This window comes from Ptychodera flava, unplaced genomic scaffold (genome assembly GCF_041260155.1).
Source record: "Ptychodera flava strain L36383 unplaced genomic scaffold, AS_Pfla_20210202 Scaffold_94__1_contigs__length_393698_pilon, whole genome shotgun sequence".
Classification (NCBI taxonomy): Eukaryota; Metazoa; Hemichordata; class Enteropneusta; family Ptychoderidae; genus Ptychodera; species Ptychodera flava.
This window is the reverse complement of record NW_027248416.1, coordinates 1-20,681: the sequence shown is the minus strand read 5'-3', so window position 1 is coordinate 20,681 and position 20,681 is coordinate 1. Positions and strand designations below refer to the sequence as shown.

Below are 20,681 nucleotides of genomic sequence, written 5' to 3'. Positions count from 1 at the left end.
TATGTTGTATTCCATGGATGAAAGATTTTTGTTTATGTGAAAGGATTTTACGACAAACGAACGCTTAGACACATTTTCTGTGTATATTCGAAACTCGGAAGTAGGAGCGGGTGTGAACTTCGTATGATTATTTTGTTGGTCGTGAGAGCGGGTTCAGTGCAGTGCAGAGGAATACTTTTAGCAGGGCTCGAACTTAACGGTTGCCCTAGCTGCAATAATTGTAGCCCTTGGTTGGTGGGGCAGCTACGGTTGCCCGCTTGCCCGGGGCAAGTAAAACCTGACATCGGGCTGATAAAAATAAGGGACTGGTCAGTTTCTTCAGCTGGGGGGGGGGCCGGTGGATTCATGGGGGGGGGGGGGTCACCCTGTTTTTGACTTTGGTGATAGGGGGGGTCACCATGTTTTTGAAATGCCCAATAGGGGGGGTCAGTGTGTTTTTGAATTTTGACACAGGCTCATCATTGCCTAAAATGCTAGTGTCAGCCACAAATTTCATCATTCGTTGTATTTTTCGGCGCGCCCTTCGGGCGCGTGACTTTAATAATCAGTCATATTTTTCAGCTCGCCCCACTTTAACATATCAAGCATACATACATCAGAGATATCTGTACGTTCCATATTTTTCGGTGAGCTCTTCAAGCTCATTACTTTAATATATCAGACATTTTTCAGCATGCCCTTCATGTGCATGACTTTAATATACAAGGCATATATATCAGAGATATCAGGATGTTTCATATTTTTCGGCGCGCCCTTCGGGCGCCATACTTCAATAAATCAGAGATATCTTGATGTTTGCTAAGTGAAAGTGTACCGTTATGAAGTCTGCATTTCATATGAAAAGGATGACAAATTCCTGATACTTTTCTTTTCTCTCTATGAGAATTCAGTATGAGAAAGCAACATGGACAAATATTTCACATATATATATTTGACACAGTGACTTATTTTAGAGATAGAAAATGACAAGATATCTTTCCTTCTCATTAATGCAACTATTTTCCTTTTTGTCACAGGTTTTCTGTAGAAAGATGCTTTTTTATGAACAAAATAACAGTTAAAAAAGGCAGTTTTTGTCATTATTAGCTGTGCTTCTATGGTTTCAATGTTACAAGAAAAGGTCCTCTCAGACACTGTACACATCAGATTTGGCTAAAACAGCTCTCTTTGGCTCCGCAGGAGATTTAATTGGATGGTTGGCAAGTCTTAACACCAATCAAAGTCTTTTGATTCACTGCTTTTTCCTCTTTGATATTAATGATTGACATCCATTTCTGTACAACAGTTCAGGACATCTGGTTAAGCATAGAAAGTGTGAGATACATTCACAGCTCATTCAAATACAGCTCATTCAAAATGTACTGTATTCAAACTTTAAGATTGACACTTTGAAATTCCTATCTTACAACTGACATGTCAACAATTTCATTAAAATATAGCATGACTATTTAAATATAAATATATGTAAAATGTATATATATATATATATATATATATATATATATAATATATATATATATATATATATATATATATATATAATTTATGTCCACCTTTTTGTTTTACCTATGTCGCGCACCGGGGGGGTCACCCTGTTTTCAAAATTTGGAATAGGGGGGGTCAGCCACTTTTGACGTTGGCAAAAAATAATCCACCGGGGCCCCCCCCCCCCCCCCCCCCCCCCGGCCGAAGAAACTGACCAGTCCCTAAATTGCACTTGCCCCGGGTCCGGCAAGTGATAGACTTTGATAAATTTACATGTTCTGGGAATAAAAAACTCAAGAAATTTTGTTAAACAATGTTCGCTGTTTCAAGTCACTGAAGCGGGTATCACAACCGACAAGCTGGCCATGGACGTCAACATTCAGCGAGTGATATTCAGCTGTTGTCTTTCCTCCCTCGGGAAGTCTCACTTGCTTGTCGCTACTGACTCTAAGGGGGTGTTGGTCAGTAATTTCAACAGCCACTTTGCACGCGGTGACCTGACTGAGACAACGCAGACTGTACGTCATAGCGAAGCAAACTACCCTGTTTTCATGTAATTTTTTGAAATCTACGCCTGACAAAGTCACAGATTCCGGAACAGGATCTGTGTCAGGGGATACAATACGCGTTCAACCGGCCGGCCACTCAGAAATCGACGGTGATAAAGCTATAGCGCGGTCGCAGCATCGAGTTCAGTGGAAAGTTAGTGAAGAAGCAGAAGTGCGACATATATGAAACTTTGAAAGGAAATGACAACGGAAGTTTCAAAACTTCTGGAAAAGAAATTTGCTGATGCGAATATCGATTGATGGGCCACCCTTCAACTGTATGACCCCAATCCTGCACTAGAATATTGGTGGACGAGTGGGCAGAGATCACGAAGACCAACACGATTATCAATACAGACAAAACGGAACCTGCATTGATATGATGCCGTCAGCCACATTTTGAGATTGCTTGGTCTTCGTGATCTCTGCCCAAACAATGCAAACAGACAAAAAAATCGGGCAAGTAAGTTTGTTCCTCGGACAAGTAAAATTTCTGGAAACTTGCCCGCAGGGCAAGTAGGTAAAAAAGTTAAGTTCGAGCCCTGCTTTGACTTTCGGACGAGTCTGTACGTACGGGTCAAGACTGGAGACGACGCGACACTCTCTGACTTATTATACGCCACGATGGTAGACTTTTTTGCAGTCTATTTGAAAATGACCTCTACTCAACAATGATTTTAAAGACTAACATTTTTCTGACCTCGCATTCAACTTCAAGTTTTGAAAAAGCACATTATCGGAACCACACTATTATTGGTGTGTATTGTTGAGAATACGGCCCCGCCTATTGAATAATGGTATAGTCAGGTCACTGTGGGGTCAATATTCCTGTTTGTCATCGCGGAACTTGCAGAATTAGAAGCCGTACAAGATATCGATGCTCGATACTTCTATATTCAATTCGTTCGTTCGCGCTCCTGAACAGAAAAAAAACATCACTCAAACCAACTCATCACATTCCAAACTTACCTAGCTACACTCAGTTCGGTAGATAAGTTCCAGGCATCAGTCGTAGTTAAATGCTGACGTCGATTTGTCGACGCGACGTCAATGAAGTCGGCGTCGACGTAATATTTTTACAAATATATTTATTTATTTGGCGTTAATTAGAGGAAAATCACATCAGAGGGTGGATGACGTATGTATTACAATATCGTGGGTAGGCTAAACTGGCCGTTTTGTTTATCGCTATTATTGCCTACTCCCACCGTACCGCCCATCGTCTGTAACTTGCACGCGATGTTTGCACGCGAACGTACGAACGCCCAATGCCAGTCACTAAGAGTCGTCGGTTTTCTTGCTACCCAAGTTGAAATATATGCAATTATGAATGTCATTTTTGAAAATTCACTAATGCATGCAATACCAATTACGATGAACCCACAATTTATTGTTGTTGAGATTTTGTCAACAGTGTTATAAATATAGCAAAGTCAGTAGTTGGGCCTACCCAAGTTAAATTCATCATCACCACTTAACATTCAAGTTGCAGGAGATTTTCTTGAACAGGTTACGGATTTCAAATATTTAGGGATTTGGCTGGACTCTAAACTGGATTTTTCCATGCATGTTACAAAAATTGCAGCAAAAATTACGTCAAAGCTGGGGTTTTCTATCTAGAATCAGACATTTCTTGCCTGTACATCAACGTAAAGTTTTGTTTAACAGTCTTGTTCTCCCACATTTTGACTATGCAGCAAGTATTTGGAGTAATACACATCAGAAGTATTTGAACATACTTGAACTCCTCCACAAAAGAGCCGGTCGACTAATACTGGAGGTTCCACGGGATACTAGAACAGAATCAGTGTATGAACGCCTAGGTTGGATTAGTCCATCTATTAGATGGAAGCGCCAACTAGCGGCTCTAACCTATAAAGTCATTAATAATAGTGCGCCAGTTATTTGACAGAAATGTTCAATCTTTCAAATTCCATACATAGTCACAATACGAGACATGCTAGTAACGGCAATATTTACATTCATAAAGTGAAAACTGAATATGGCAAGCGAGCATTTTCATATTATGGTGCTTGCATATGGAATAGTCTGCCTACTCAAGTTAGATCGGCTCCTAGTTTGGCGACCTTTAAATATAAGCTTAAAAGGTTGTTCACTTTTAACTTTGTGTGAGTGTGAGTGAGTGAGTGTTTGAGTGAGTGATTTTGTGTATGTGTTTGTGTTTGGTGCTTTTATGTAAGTTTTTGTTCTTGTTTTATTGTGTTCTCTTTCTTTTTTATCTGTTGGTGTAATTTTTCTCTTAATTGTTGTGGTTTTTGATTTGTACATCTTGCATGACAGGAGATATTGGAAGAACAGTGTTGGACACTGAAATATCGGCCTGTATATGAATGACAAATAATAAAAAATAAATAAATACCCACGGTACGTTTTGAACTCGTTCCTGTACTTGCTATATATTCAAGCTGAAATCAGTCAAGTCATTACGTGTTTATTTCGCATATTTGCTATAATTTAGCACCCATACTCAGAACCCCACTTTGACATTCTGTTTGGCATGTTTCTACGTTCATTTCGAATCCTATTTTGTCTTTTTTTTCAACGCTCAGTTCGACGCTGTTTTTGTTTTTCCACGCTCAGCTTGACGCTCACTTTGTCGATTTTGGACATGCATTACGTCACTCGTACTTTGAAAGTACGGCACATTACGTCACTCGTACTTCGCTCGTACGAGCTCGTAGGTCTGCTCGTAGTTCGTCCGTTTTGAGACGATTAGATAAATGGAGGAGTAGCAGCCAACAAGTAAAGTGCGATTGGTTCCATAAAAAGGTTTCGTTTTTTTTTATAAAACAATAGAAAAGCAGAATATTGAATGCCCAGCACACTATATTGAATGCCCAGCACACTATATTGAATGCCCAGCACAACATATTGAATGCTTAGCAAAATATATTGAATGCCCAGCACAACATGAATTAGACCATATAAGGCAGTCATGGCTTTCCATTAAAAACAGTATAATGAGTACTTGTACACGGTGGTTCTCCTGGTAGCATATCGTTTTCAAACTATCGACCAATCAGTCAGCCTCCGCCCATAGTATTATGGGTAGGATTTATGTCCATTGACCCCTGACATCCACGTGCAACCGACAGTTGTGCACATGTGCTTCGATCGAACATAATAGTATTTACGCATATTGAAGTTGTTCGGACATGGTTTCACATTGACAACGATCACATTGATACAGTGTTTATACTTCTTCGAAGCTCAAGCTATTCATGGATAACCTGAACATCAATATTCGCGCAGCCTTGGATTGCTCGTTTCCGGTCTACGAGTATTTCAGCAAAACAGGTAACAGTACATGTAGTAACAATCACAGGTGCTCAAATCAACCAGTGATCGCGAAGCCCCCTGTAAACGTACATAAATGTACGTTTACAGGGGGCTTCGCGATCACTGGTTGATTTGAGCACCTGTGGTAACAATTAGCTACGGAACACCATATTTCTTGTGCTATTGCTCGCAACTTTCACCAGTAAACTCGTACGTTTTGGTCAATAGGCCTTGAATTTGAAATGCGCAACGTCCCTGTGTAGGGGTATATCTACGAGCTACAACATATTACGATCACGAGCTCCGATAGCTCGGCGTGGCACTGACAGGGCTGTGTGTTACCGGCGTTGTTTGGCCTCCCACCACAGTGGTGGGAGGAGGCCGTATAACGCCGGTAACACACAGCCCTGTGTAGAAAAGTGCTCGCGTTTGCCAGCGGTCTTTTCCACGGATAACACTACTTGCACCAATGAGCCTAAACGGCGTTAATATTAATGCAAATAATAATTGCTCACCTCTCGTTAGCCTTGAGCGTCGGACACAAGATGCTGTTCATACGTCGGTCAACGGGAGAGTAGGCAGACTTGCCCCAGGGCATGATGGTTGTTGAAGCGCCTCCTAGCGACCAGTTGGCAAGGTCCGGTCGATCCGCATTCACCACACTCCTCCCCTTTCTGTTTTCAGGTCCGGACACTGGTACCTGCTATCTGCACCTTTGGTACTTGTCACCTCCGGTGTTGGGGGTAATATAACTCCTCCAATCATTAACCATTAACTTTAAAATCCCAAACGCTCAAAATTCAAAATTCGAAACATGTTTTGTTCAACTCTTAAAATTCAAATTAACTCTCAAATTTTTTTTTTTTGAATGAGATGTCACTTTGTTCCCTTAGCCTTTTGGAGCATCCCCCCGGAGACAGGTGCTTATACTCCTTGGTGTCCGGACTCCCCACCAGACCGGCTGCCGTAATACAGCTGCCGGGCATTAAGGGTAGTTGCTTGACATACCTCTTCAATCCGCACTCTACGCACTCGAGCTACTATCTGGGCCACTTCCCCCAAGTACGCAGGTGTGTCCACCCATGGTCCTGGTCTTACTTGGTGATGTGGCGAGTTCGATTCAAGGAGGAGTCGGTGAACCGACACCTCCCGCAGAGCCATCTTCTGCACGTCATCAAAACCCTGCACAGCTCCCGAAAAACCAAAATAGCATCGCTGGAAAGTGGTGCTCCACCATCTCCGCATCTCTGGACTTCCGGAAAAGCTGTGCAAGACCATAGGTTGTATTGCGGGACACCAATCTCTCATCTTCAGCAGAGCGTAGCTGTATGTTTCTTCTGCATATTTATCTCCAGGTGTTCCCACAATATGCAGAATAACTGTTTCTCCGGCCGGATCAGCTCAACCATCTCCTTGAAAACCCTTGTTTGGATACCCCATTCCTCAACGGGACCAGATCTATCGAGTCCAACTGGACCAAAAGCCGCCACTTGTGGTGCTCTCACCAAATAGCGAAGTACCCCCTTCTTCTCTGGTGTGAGTTCCTTCGCTCGGCTGGGATGGACACCCACCGCAACCTTCCATTCTCCTCTCGGGTCAGATCTACTGGGTATTGGTTTGGATCTGTGTACACTTCCAGCCCTCCGATGACGGTAACGGGTGTGGATGGTAATCGGCCCACCTCGGCTTCAAGCAAATCTGCAACAGATCGTTCTGACCGTCTGCCCCAGATCCTGGTACTTGTTTTTTCTCTGTCCCAGTGCGTATCCCATACCCGAAGACGACTTGCCTCTTTACCTAGTCCTACAGATACCGGATACCCTTGTCCTGCAGGTGGAGCAAACTGTCTTCGCTGATCTTCTGTCACCCAACAGAGCAAGATGCACACAACACGCCAATGTATCAATGCGGCAGGTGAGTTTAGGGGATGAATGGTAAATGGGGCGGTTCCTTCCACCTCATTTCTACACACAATACTGACATCATCCGTATGTTGTCAGCATTCACCCTGGCTGTCTTGGGAAGCAGTGGTACGCCATCTTGATTGAACTTGTCTAGCAACCCCGCGATGGTACCCCGTGGCCCTAGAATCCACCGAGCTAGCTTCTCCAGTGCCAATCGCATCATCTTGGGATCGAGTTGCTTTCTTTTTTCCCGGAGGTGGACATTTATATGTCTCTTTAAACAGTGCTCTTTCATTTTTCTCGTAACCTCACGGCACCCGGTAACCGGGCACCGCATGGCTGCCCCCAAATCACCTCCTCGTTCCTCAGTTACGCTTGAGGGCTTTTCCTCCATAGCGCAAGATTTGACTACTACCCTGAGCTTGCTGTGTTCTTCCCCATTTACGCTTGAGGGCTTTTCCTCCATAGCGTGTGATTCGGCGGCTATCTTGAACTTGCTGTGTTCTTCCCCATTCACACTTGAGGGCTTTTCCTCCATAGCATGTGATTCGGCGGCCATCTCGAACTTGCTGTGTCCTTCCCCATTCACGCTTGAGGGCTTTTCCTCCATAGCGTGTGATTCGACTGTTGTCCTCTCTTCTGCCTTATCCATAATTTCTCCCCAGGAGGGTTGGTTCCCAGGAGATGGAGATTCAATCTCCTGGGAATTGTCAAACTCCAATTCCTCACCAGATGGCAGCTCTATTACAGCAACATCACCAGAGTCTGCTGGATTTGCTGCCTCAATACCTTTGGTTGATAGCTGTACAGTATCAAGCTCCGGAGTCTCCAGTGCTTGACCCAGTGTTGGCATCATCTCCTTCCGCTGACGTTTTATCTCACCTTCAGCACCTGCCGGGATGAGCGCTTGAGTCGTGGTTTCCTTCGCCCATTCCGGATGTTGCAAAAGGCGAATATCTCGATATGCAAATGGAGAGTCCTGCATAAGGGTCTGGTATTCCAGCCCCTTGTTATTCTTCTTCTTAGACTTCCTATGATGAGATGTTGAAGCGGTGGAAGCCATGGTTCCTGTAAAATAAATAAACAAAAATTGATTATTAGTCAATATGCACCCCCATGGTATACCATAGGAATACTCTCTGCGTTTTAACCTTAATCTGAATTTATTTTTCCCCTCCTAATATTACTACCCTATTGCTCCTTGCAATTCGGACAGTAAAATGTGCTTGTGGGAGTCACCTCCCGGGGTTCTACTCCGACACATTCAGAGTGGAACCATTCATAACATGAGTCACACTGCACCATGTGTGTCCCAATATCTGGCCCTCTACAGATGCAGTAACGGTCACCATCCTCTGCCCTATCGGTCAACATAGCCACTTTTTTGTACTTCTCTATCCATCGTGGTAGTGGCTCGTCTTGGCATAGTTTCAACCGATCGTGATGTGCGGTCAATACTGCTCGTGGCAACTTTACCTTGTATATGTATGGGGTGATTTTAGCTATGACAATGCCTGGTCCTTTCCAAGGGGAGTGCAGCTTTTACTTCCCTTTGGTAGCTGGTGTATTGAGGACATACACACAATCTACTTTGTGATAACTCTTAGCATTGACCCAGAGGTCATAGTCACATTTCATCCATTCCTGACTGGCTCGGGGTGTCCCTCGTGCCACCTCATGGGCCTTAAGTATGGACTCTTCAAGTTGTGCCATATATTCGTCGGCTGTACGAGATATCGGCTCGCCAGCCAATCTGAACACTAGATCAGCGGGAAGGTTAACCTCCCTACCCAACATCATTCTATTGGGAGTGCGGTCATCCGGTTCACTGAAGCACACATCGCTCCTGCAATCTGCGGCAGGTAGCGATCCCATGTATGCTGCAGCTTACCAATATAGCAACGAACGGCGTCCATCAGCACGCTATTCTGCCATTCAACCTGGCCGTTCGCGGATGGACGATACGACGTGGTGCGTTTTTTGTGGATATGCAGTAGTTCGCACACTGCCATGAAAAGCTGGCTTTCAAATTTCTTCCCTGATCAGTAAACACCTCAAGGGGTACCCGAACCTGGCGAAGAAGTTGTTAATGGCTGCCTTGGCAGTCATTTCTGCTGTCTGCGATGGCAATGGGATGCATTCGACCCCATTTAGTAAACTGATCGACCATCATCAACACGTATTCGTTTCCATCCTCAGTCTGGGAAGCGGTCCTAGGAAATCTAGGTGGACCCGTTCCATGGAGAGCCCACATGGTATTTCACCATCTTGTACCTGTTCTTCTTGTTCTGTTTCTTGTTCAGATTGCACACTGAACACTTTGCCACAAATCTCTGTATGTCAGCTACCATACCATGCCAAAAATATTTCACCCGAACCTTTGCCAGAGTCCTCCCTTGGCCCTGATGTCCTGCTGATGGAATTGTGTGATTGAGGTCTATAACCTCCTGTTTCATTTCATTTGGAATCACCAGCTGCTCAGGACCACCATCCACACATTTTCTCCATATTACTCCATCCCTGATATGAAACACCTCCCGATTTGTCCAGTAGTATTTTACCGCAGGACTGGCAAGTGCCAACTCACTCTGTTCTGCCTCTTTCTGTTCTTCAAGCCAGGCCCGCAGAATCTGCAATTCCGGGTCTGATACTTGTGCATCACTCAACTTTTCTAGGCCATACCCTAGAGTGGCGGTGTCCTCCTGACTTTCACTACTTCGGGTTACCACATAGATTCGATGTTCAGCTGACTCCTTTCCATTGAAATTATGTCTATGTGGGATAATGGTGTTTCCTCAAAAGCTCTTTCTTCAGTCAGGTTTGACTCTTTACCATTTGGAGTCAACTCAGTGCAACCCACATCCGCGCTGTCTTCCGCCATTTTGTCATTCATCGGTGGTGAATCAATCACCTCCGATGCGTGTGATGGTTCAGCTTTAGTACCTGTTGGTTGGAAGCATGAAAGTGGCTTAGCCTCTTCACATCCAACCATCCTAGCTAGTGGGATTATATCGTCAACATCTTCAATGAAGTCACCCCACTTGGCGTGTGCTCGCTCACAATATCGACAGCCACCACATGGTAGTTGTTGCAAAGGCACACCATGCCGATAGGAGTAGCAATTGACACCTGCAGGTCTACGTGAGAGTGCATCTGCATTGACATGATTGCGGCCAGGGCGATGTTCCTCCGTCATATTGTACTGGCTGAGCTCCTCCAGCCATCTAGCCAGCTGCCCTTGTGGTTCCTTGAACCGGAGTAACCAGATCAAGCTATTATGATCGGTCCTAACAGTGAAATGATTCCCTAGGAGATAATGCCGGAACTGGCGGGTGAATTTCACCACTGCCAACAACTCTTTTCGGGTTGTACAATACCTCCTTTGTTCTGCTGTCAGCGCAACACTAGCAAATGACACCACCCGTTCGACTCCGTTCTGGACCCGGATTAACTCAGCTCCAATTGCCAAGTCTGAAGCATCAGTATCTAGTATGAAAGGATCCTCGCGGTTGGGTAGAGCAAGTACTGGAGCGGCAGACATAGCGTCTTTAATAGCTTGGAATGCATTTTCCTGCTCTGATGTCCACACAAATGGTTTTTTCCCAGTCACTGCATACAGCGGTGCCGCTAGTTGTGCGAAATCTTTGATGAACGCCCGATGATAGTTAGCCAAGCCGGCAAAACTTTCGACCTCTTTGGTATTTTGAGGGGTGGGCCACTCCTGTACGACTTTGATAGATTGCCTTCCCAGGAAAGACACTTCTTGCTGGAATAGCTCACATTTCCGAGGTTTTAACTTGAGTCGGTATTTCCGCAATCTCTGGAAGACAGCATGTAGATTCTGCAGATGATGTTCAAAATCTCGTCCTAGTACCAAAATGTCATCTAGGAAAGCTAACACTACTTCCCACGTCAGACCCCGGAGTACCAGGTTCATAACGCGACAGTATGTTGCAGGTGCGTTGCATAGCCCAAACGGCATCCTTACAAATTCAAAAAGGCCATATTTGGTTGTGAATGCCGTTTTCTTGCTATCCCCTGGTGCAATACCGATTTGCCAATACGCGGAATTGGCGTCTAGCTTTGAAAACCAACAGTTTCCTGCGAGTGTGTCCATGCAGTCTTCCACTAACGGCAATGGAAATACATCCTTTATGGTATGGTTGTTCAAAGCTCGGTAATCAACGCACCAGCGAACTGAACCATCTCTCTTCCGAACCAGCACTGGCGCAGATGCCCACTCAGATATTGACGGTCGAATAACTTTGGCATCTAACATTTTCTTCAGATGTGACGCCTCTTCCTCGCAAAACACATGGGCGTTCTCCGCATACGTTGTTTGATAGGTCGAGCATCGCCTGTGTCTATTTTGTGGTGTATTGCTGTGAACTCACCCAGGTCGAACTCATTTTCTGCGAAGACGTCCTGGTACTCAACCAACAAATCCTTTAACTTCTTGCTCTCGTCTGGTTGGAGTTGGGTTGAAGATTTGTTGAACATTTCCTCTAAGTGATTGGGCAATGCTTTCGTATCATTTGTGAGTTTGACCTCGCGAACTTGAAAATCAAGTTCAGAGTCAGCATCTGGTTCCAATGGGTAATCAACTACTTGTATCTCAGTAGCAGTAGCGACTTGTTGACCTCTAGGCAATACAATGGTTCGGTCAGTTGGATTTACTAGGCAGATTTTTGGTTTTTCCCCTGTCGCATGCACTGTCCGTGGAATAAGCAGTTCCAATCCTTCCACCGGCTCTACCAGATACTCATCTAATTCCAATTCCAGGTTGCAAGTGGTGCGGACTACTGAATTCGGTGGTACCCTAGTTTTCTCCGACAAAGAGACTGTTGCCGTTTCACTCGGTTTTCCAATTCTGCCATATGCTAGTGGTATCACTTCGTCATCAAACATTAGGAAATTGCTCTCCATGTCCAACCTTACTTTTCTTGCTCGCATAAAGTCAGCCCCCAAAAGCATATCATCACCGATTGGAGCTACATAGATATTTTCTCGAAAGCAAGCTTGACCAAGCTGTAAGGTAATCGGTCCAACCATCTGTGCTACCATGGTTTTCTCTCGGCTTGCAGTCTGCATGGTGATTTCCTTAATGACCGGCAACTCGACACCCAAAGAATTGTAGAAGTTGTCTGAAATGATCGTCACTTCCGCGGCGGTATCCACTACGGCCTGTACTATTTTCCCTTCTACTTCGATAGGGACACTGTACATTGATCTTGACACTAACAAGCAGACAACTGGATCCTCTGACAAGCCATTGTTGACCTGGCAATTGTCAGATGTCCCAGCCCCTATGACGTCCGTGACACTATATACCACACGGACACCGGGATTATTCCCAGTCTCTGTCTGGACATCGGATACAGTCCTACTAGTATTGGGGATAGAGTTCTGTGATCCATGGTCATTGTACTTGTCGACGAAGGATACTTTCTTTTCAGATAAGTTATCTGCTCGTTTCCTTGGACAATCCTTGCAGAAATGCCCTCGTTCTCCACACCCAAAACACGCACCTGGAGACGGTGAACGGCTAGTCGCTCTTGGTCTCCATGTTGTGGTCTGCTTGAGTTCCCTAAGCTGTGCGGTAACCAGTTCGAGTGCGGCCCAAACTCCAGCCATCTGGGTACCTATCTTCGCCACCTGTTTCTCCAGTCGTGACATTCTGCCTTCCCCATTGGAACTTTGATCTGATCGGAACCGATCTGTTCGCTCATACCTCCGCTCCGGTGAGGGTGACGTTTTTCTACTCTCGTTGGGTTGTGACTTTGTTGCAGATCTGATCCTCATTGTATCTTCATCCCCAGAGCACGGACTAAGACGGCGGACATCTTTTCGGGTTGTTTTTGTACAATATTTCTTTGTTGTTGTACTGGTACCAGCGCACACCATCAATGGCATCTTCCATTGTTTTTGGTCGTTGTGTGGCTGCGGATAATCCCGCGTCCCTATCCAAGCACCCTTGACAGAACCTCATCACCGCTTGTGATTGAGTAGCTTTTTCTGAGAGCTCCGGAAATGCATGAGCAGCAAGGGTCAATACCCTGTCTGCCCACTCCTCCAGTGTCTCATCGGTTGATTGTCGAGAGTGTTGAAATTTCATTTGTGCTGCCTGTGGTAATTCGCTGTACCCAAAACGTTTTTCCATCCTCCGTATCAAATCAGAATAACTAATATTCTCTTCCGTTCAACCAACATTGTATAGAAGTCGCTAGCGGCACCCTCCAAACACCAACATAAATAATCTCTACGTTCGGAATCAGACCACTGCTGAGCATCGGCATATCGTACAAACTTCATGAAGAAAGTCCGCCATTTACCACCTCCAGAGTATATCAACGTTTTAGGGATTGTCGTCGGACCACAGCGTCGCCCCCCGGTTCCACCAGTGGGCGTATTGTCTCCTGGTTCGTCATTATTATTCCCATTTGATGTGTTGATGTTCCGACCTTGACGGCCCATAGGGTCAACACCCCTGGGATGGTCTGGGCGGACATCACTTCTTCGATAATCCATTAATAATTCTCTGTTTCCTGAATTAACCCTGTTGGAATATCAGCCTTGCCTACCCATAGGGTTAGCATTGCCATCAGATTGTCTGTTGTCAATACCAGGCCAATCAACCCGGCTATTTGACCTCTTACCTGTGAAAGGAATTTCCTCATGACCTCCAACGACAGGCGGTTCCTGATATGGTGTTTGACCAGTCCCACACACCTCTGGGAATTGTCCATGTTTTGACCTTGATAATAATCTACCACTGAGGGCGCTCCGCCAGTTGTTTGTTGACCATAGCCCTGGCTAACATTTCCAACGCCAGCTGTGTAGTAAGTGGGATTGGCCGCTAAAGGGAATGGAGGCCGAAGAGAAGGCATCATCATATAAGGCCAGCCTGAATAGCCAAGAAATTCCCTGGCTAAATACGGAGGTTGATGAGTTGGTTGTCCCAGCCCAACGGTAGGCTGATTAACTGACCCCTGTCCACCCATGTATATACCCTGTTGGACCCCTTGATCAAGTTGTCCGATCATCCTTTCTTGATTTCGGTCAACCTCAGCAAATCCAGGTCCTCTATTTGAGGGTACATTGACTGGGGTCTGTGCCCTCCCGTCAGAAACAAATTCTCGTCCTCTATTGGAGGGTAAACTGACTGGGACAAATCCTCGTCCTCTATTGGAGGGTATACTGACTGGGGTTTGTGCCCTCCCCTCAGAATAAGTACCCTGGGGTGTCCCATTGAACCTATATCCTCCATCAGAATCACTACTCCCATCCTCACTCTCCCCCTCAGCTAAGAGATCACAGGAGTTCCTCCTCTGGGTACTACTGGTCTGACCCTTACTCCTGTCATTAGAATTATATTTGTCCTGTAATTGGTCCACAATTTTTGCCAATCCTGCAGGACTTACTTCACCAGCTATATTATCTTGAGCAGATTGTACGTCAACAACATCAAAGGTCACCTTCTCATAAAATTCATCCGATGGACAGAAATGTTTTATTTTATGAAGAAGTGATGATGTAATGGTTCCATGCTTATGCCTTAACTTCATTATCTCTTGGGCTACTTTCTTACCCACCCCGGGCAAACTTTTTAATTCCCTAATATTACAAGTGTCAAGTTAACTTTATCCATGTTTAGACTATTATCTAACGTCTAATATTAACTAAATATTGAAATATTTCTAAACGCAGTTATATAACAGTGAAGTTTAATTTATATGGATAATAAAAATCTAGTTAATATATCTAGTAATTTTGGAACAATAGACCAGCAAAAAATCACTCCAGTCTATGCAAACAACAATTTGTTAATTTCCTACTTACTTGTAAAATCGCAAACAAGACCTGAAATTGTTTACCTATTCTTCTAAAGCACACCAAAAATGAACAATTTCCAATACGAATAGAAATATGTCACTACCTTCCTGCACTCACTATTTAAAAATTGAGAAACCTAGTGCCGGGAAAATGTAACGGTAAATTTACTGCTCAAAAAGATTTTGTTTAAAATTCACTTTCTAAAAAATGCTATGAATAAATCGGTTTAAGTGAACACTTTTTTTCTTTTAATAAATAAAATCGTTTATTTTCTGAAAATTGTTCAAACAGAAAATTGAATAGATTCTCGTGCGCGCGAGCGAACACCCACACGCAACGAGAGAAATCAACGGACGACCGATTCTCTCACCTGTCAATCACGAGCACAGAACAAAAGACGTTAAACTTTAAACAAAGGAAATGGTCACGTGAGCAGATCGCGGGCTTTGCCGCACGCGACCAAACGTCTAAAAATTTACACAAAATTTCCCGATTGACAAAAAATTCACAGAAAATACACCCAAAACTCTCTAAAATTCACAAATAATTCAAATGCAAACAAATTCAAAAAGATTTAATATCACCACTGACGTGCAAACGGTAGGTACGGGACGCTTGTTGATTCGCCTCGAACGAACTATTTGCAAGTTAACAATGCCTCCCCGTCGCGAGGCCACCGAGAATTTTTTTTTGGAAAAAACGCTATTTATCCCCAAAATATATACGTATTGTACGCTGGGTTAGTTAGCTGTCCCAATAAAATTTCTCAAATGACGAGGGCCACTAGTTTCAGTCACGAAAGTAAAATTAACGGGTGTTTTCGGGTCTTGACCAAAACGTTTGGCACCCCACTATCCTTTTTGCTGAACGACTAACAGCTCGCGCTGCGGCTTACGCCAACACTGTCGATGCAAAAATTCAAAATTTTACCAAACGTAAGGGAAAATCCCCTAGGTTTTGTGCTCATACAAGCTGGTTTTTGACGAGTGCTTCAAACCTTAAAACACTCTTTCCCTTCCTTTTTGATAAAGAAAGAGCGGATCGCTGGAAAGAAACGAACGGTGGATAAACCACCAGTCGGGTAGGAATATGTATTTCAAATTCCGCGGCTGGAAATTATCGCACAAAGTTCGGATTTCTCGCAGCGCCAATGTAGAAAAGTGCTCGCGTTTGCCAGCGGCCTTTTCCACAGATAACACTACTTGCACCAATGAGCCTAAACGGCGTTAATATTAATGCAAATAATAATTGCTCACCTCTCGTTAGCCTTGAGCGTCGGACACAAGGTGCTGTTCATACGTCGGTCAACGGGAGAGTAGACAGACTTGCCCCAGGGCATGATGGTTGTTGAAGCGCCTCCTAGCGACCAGTTGGCAAGATCCTGTCGATCTGCATTCACCACACTTGCCACGCAGGGCTAGTACCCAACATCGTGTTCATGTACCTATGGCATGATCTATTTTTTACATCCATGATCCACCGAACAGGTGAATATCGCGTCAGGGTACACTGTTCTACACATAGAAAATGGGGACCTTGTCAATTATGCTACCACAGAAGTACCAACTTGGGCAAACGTGCTGTCTATCGGCTATATTCAGCCCTTTACACCCGCCAGACACCCCTAAAAATAATGATACAGTCCGCTAGGTACTCCCGTGGCAGCATACTTGACAAGATCCGAAAATGGTGGCTGTGGATATGAAGACTGGCCATGATGCTTTGATCATGGAGCTAAAAAAAGGATTCTTTGATGTAGACCAGGGTGACTGTATGAAAACAATTGATAACGGGTAAACGGTATAGTGAACGACAGATAGACGTTCATCACACCCGTTTGGTGTTTATTGAGGCTGTGTCTAGTAAAACAACTTCGAACGAGTAACGTTTATGCAGCATTGCGGTAATGCCTTTTCACTGTTCAGTTCCATGATTGTAAATCAGTTCATATCCCACACGTGTTTTCAATCCTGTATAAAAATCAAACACACGCTGTAATTCAGTGTAATACATACAACATAGACATGCTAGAGAGAGAATTTTTTTTACTTACTGGTAACTTGAGTTTTAAAAGAATGAAGTTAAAGAAAGTTCAGCTGCTCTTTATAGGAAACTGTTGTATCCCAAAGTTTAGTTTAAGAGTTATCCAGAATTACTTGGAGATTTGTTCCCTGTTTTTACAGTCAAACTAGTTGTGGGTCCATAGCTGTGGTGTTTTCAAACTGGATTCCTGCCTAATACGGGCTGATTTTGACTTTTATGATATTTAACTCACCACCTCAGTGGCGAGTTAAAAATCGTAAAAGTTAAAACCAGCCCATAAAAGGCAGGAATCCTGTCTGAAAACACCACAGCTATGGACCCAAAGCTACAGTCAAACTGAATTACGTATGGGATATACACATATACAGTGTTCTCACCAGAAAAAAAAATTTGTGGGACATTTTGTCCCGCTGACCAAAAAAAAGCGGGACAACAGATGATTTTTGTGAGACAATATATAAATATGTTAAAAAAGTCAAACTGCAAATACGAACCTTCTTCTATGCATGGAAAAAATAAAGGACTCAACAACTCATTCAGCTTAACAACTTTTTTGTAAACATTCGGTAAACATATCAACTGATATTGAATATCAGTGCCTTTTAATGAAAAGTCTATGGGACTTTTGTTCTTTCCAGTGTGAAAGTCCATTTTGGGACCCTCTACCATAATAGTTGCTAGAGTGTCCAGCCGTTCAGCACCAAGTTGATTTCTGTCATAAGTTATGTTGTTTTGCACACTAAATCCCCTTCCACAGTCAGCAGAAGGAACAGGCCTAATCAGTGCTATGGCATCTACTTTAGATTAGGAAACATATCCCTATGATGTTTGTAAATAATCATCACATTTTGACGTGAAACTTTGGTCGCCAGCCAAGGCTACAAATTTTGTCAATTGATCGAAGCATGGAAAAAAGACGTCCATGTTCTCACGTATGAGTTTGCCTGGAATAATATACTTATCACATGCGCAAGCCAAGAATTGATAATTTTTTGCATAATAAGAGAACTTTCCTCCAACAATTCCACGTTTAAACCTCTGAACTACTTTTGGAATATAATATTATCAATCGGCAGTGGGCCAGTTGTCAATCATTTCCAGTCGTAGGTACTAGGTCGCGTGGGCGAGGAACGGAGCAAATGCCTGATAACATCACACAATGTACCTCCCGCGAAGTTTATACATGATTCCAAACATAGCAAAGACCTAAAAATTACCTCAGACAAAGTTGCGTTATTTTTCGAGAACAAAAATTCACTGAATCTCAACGGCACGAACACTATAACGTCGCGCCCGTCCAGACCCTGGTTGCCATGCGGAAATCACAGTATAATGCTACCAGCTTCGAGTTCGTTGTAAATGTTCATGTAATTCCTTAGGGACATACAAGCTTTACATCTTGTGTTTTCGTAGTTCGGATTATTGTTGTCGTAGCCTATGAAAATATCTATCGTGCCCATGACGCCTCCAGCTTCCGCGAATTCCGTGGACATGTCCCGGTATGCATGCAACGCGAACACGTCCAGTGTGTCAGACTATCACAGTCTCGTGTAGTTCAATACACGACGGCCGCTGTGTGGTATACGTAATGCATACCACACATCGGCCATCATGTATCGAATCACAAGTGACTGTGGTTTAAGTACGCCCTCTGACGGGTATTGCTTCCAGATTGCCTCGGTTTCAAGCAGGAAGTGTAATTACTCGCGTCAATCATTTACGTCCATTGTGAAAAGTACTGGCTGTATGATATGGCCGGCCTGCCATACCGCTTCCAAGAAAGTTTATAATTTCAAAGGCGCGCCACTATTGGCGCGCACGCCCAAGAAATCCGCGACAAAACAGAAAAATACGCGAGAATGTCGCGGAATCGCGGCCTGGTGAGAACGCTGCATATAATTTAAATACATACCATGTAACTAACAATCTCAGTCATACAGTGAATATAAGTTGACATACAGATTACTTGACTGTCTTGCCAATGATGTCAACTTTAGTAATTGTTTCCTGTCTAACTTGATCTCAGATATGGACACAGCATGACAGACATGAGATATTGGAAACTCTAGCCAAGTACTTGATTGTCCCATGTTGTACCATTGGTATCAGCATTGCGTTCAGACCCCTTCTACTAGATTTGCTGGAAGAACACTGAGTAAAGCATCCAAGGGAGACATTGGAAATTTGACCATCATGAACAATTATGTATTGCCCTTGGAAAGTTGGTGCGCATAACTCAAGATGCTCTTGGGTGAGTATTGCGATGATTTAAGTCTCATGAACATGTTGTTTGTTATGTGAAATGTGCCCCTGTTCAGACAGGCATCTTTGGACCACTGCTGCACCAATGTATATCTGAGGGTGGCGTGAAAAATTGTACATGTGAACAGCGGTCACTAGCTGTCTCCAGGGCTTGCCCAAATTAGGGCCATTTTAGATGGCTTGATCTCCGAGTTGGAGTTTTGATCTAAATTAGAGGTATGTATTGGTGTGAGACGCCCTTGTATGGAGAGCCATAATGTTGAAATATCTTATAAAGAAAGTTAATAGTGATAAAAATGTAAGATAACTGTGCAGAATATACATAAATACCCTCCAAGAGCAATAGCAATAAAACTAATGAAATTTTTCATGAGTGATATGTTTGTTGAACATGGAGAGTATTTTAGATACATTCCATTCTCCAAACCTCAAGGAATCTCATCTGGTGCAAGTGTACATAACTACATGTACATTTCCATATATAAACAGTGTTCTCCACAGCTTAAAGAAACAGAGGGATGGCTAATTTACATAATAATATATAATTTGCATATTCTTTTGTTGTGAAAATGTATTCTTTTCTACAGTAACATGTATGAACATTTGAATAGATTGCTCAAAAAAACAGGGGGAGGCCACCGCTAAAAGTTCCCTTGTGGAAAATGCTGATAAAAAAATATTGAAGGCCTACTTGCAGCATAGACCTCTTGGGAGTCCATGTGTGCAGACAATCATAGACATTAGTCACACCTTATGTTACAAATGAAAGGAGAGAGTTGTGATGAGAATATGATAACCATTCGCACCCTCTGGAGAAAATGATATGAATGGTTCTGTGAAGTGAGGTTAGACAGTGTACATGATGACAAATACAGAGATTGAAAATTTGACTGTAAGTGATGGTTATGTTTGCACGAGAAGACAGTTACCTGCTTATTTCATCAGATGCATTCATGAAAGTATGCTGAAATTTCTCTGAAAGTGTTCATTCTTATTCTTTTTCTTGGTCTAAAGTTTTACTGTAAAGTATTTCCAGACTGCTCCACCATTCTTCCAGCGGCTTGTAGATGAATCGAATACAGGAAGGCCACCACCACGGAAGAAGGAATGTAACAAACCCTTTACCATGACAACGTAACGACAACGTAAAATATTTTTAGCAAATGTTAGCAGGGTTATCATTGAATTGATGACATTCGTAGACATTCGTGATTGATTTGAAATAACAGTTAGTTTGTAAGACTACAATTGTTCACAGAGCCTGGATAGGTGATACTAACTTCAACAATTTTCCACTATATCTCTC

The 20,681-nt window shown here is 43.5% G+C and overlaps 3 protein-coding genes across 3 annotated transcripts in view; all 3 read right to left on the bottom strand.

Annotated features, from left to right (window-relative positions):
- Nucleotides 1-6,389, bottom strand: part of LOC139129129 (coiled-coil domain-containing protein 57-like) — a 42,599-nt gene extending 36,210 nt beyond the window's left edge. Inside the window, exon 1 of the mRNA XM_070694782.1 lies at nt 5,849-6,389. The gene's annotated coding sequence lies outside the window, so the exon portion shown is untranslated. The remainder of the gene's footprint in view (nt 1-5,848) is intronic.
- Nucleotides 6,258-6,641, bottom strand: LOC139129133 (D-aminoacyl-tRNA deacylase-like). Its single transcript, XM_070694784.1, has one exon. It carries the CDS (start codon nt 6,639-6,641, stop codon nt 6,258-6,260), a length of 384 nt encoding a protein of 127 aa, XP_070550885.1.
- Nucleotides 6,642-6,726: 85 nt separating this feature from the next.
- Nucleotides 6,727-16,439, bottom strand: LOC139129139 (uncharacterized). The gene is made up of 2 exons (XM_070694788.1): nt 16,327-16,439; nt 6,727-8,305 (listed from the first exon to the last, which is right to left on the bottom strand). The coding sequence occupies exon 2, from the start codon at nt 8,298-8,300 to the stop codon at nt 7,254-7,256; it is 1,047 nt and encodes a 348-aa protein (XP_070550889.1). The 5' UTR covers nt 8,301-8,305; nt 16,327-16,439; the 3' UTR covers nt 6,727-7,253.
- Between the last annotated feature and the right edge of the window lie 4,242 nt (nt 16,440-20,681).

Bases quoted from the DNA above. Each gene is read 5' to 3' on its own strand.
- LOC139129133 (XM_070694784.1), bottom strand. From the start codon at position 6,641: ATGAGAGATTGGTGTCCCGCAATACAACCTATGGTCTTGCACAGCTTT.
- LOC139129139 (XM_070694788.1), bottom strand. From the start codon at position 8,300: ATGGCTTCCACCGCTTCAACATCTCATCATAGGAAGTCTAAGAAGAAG.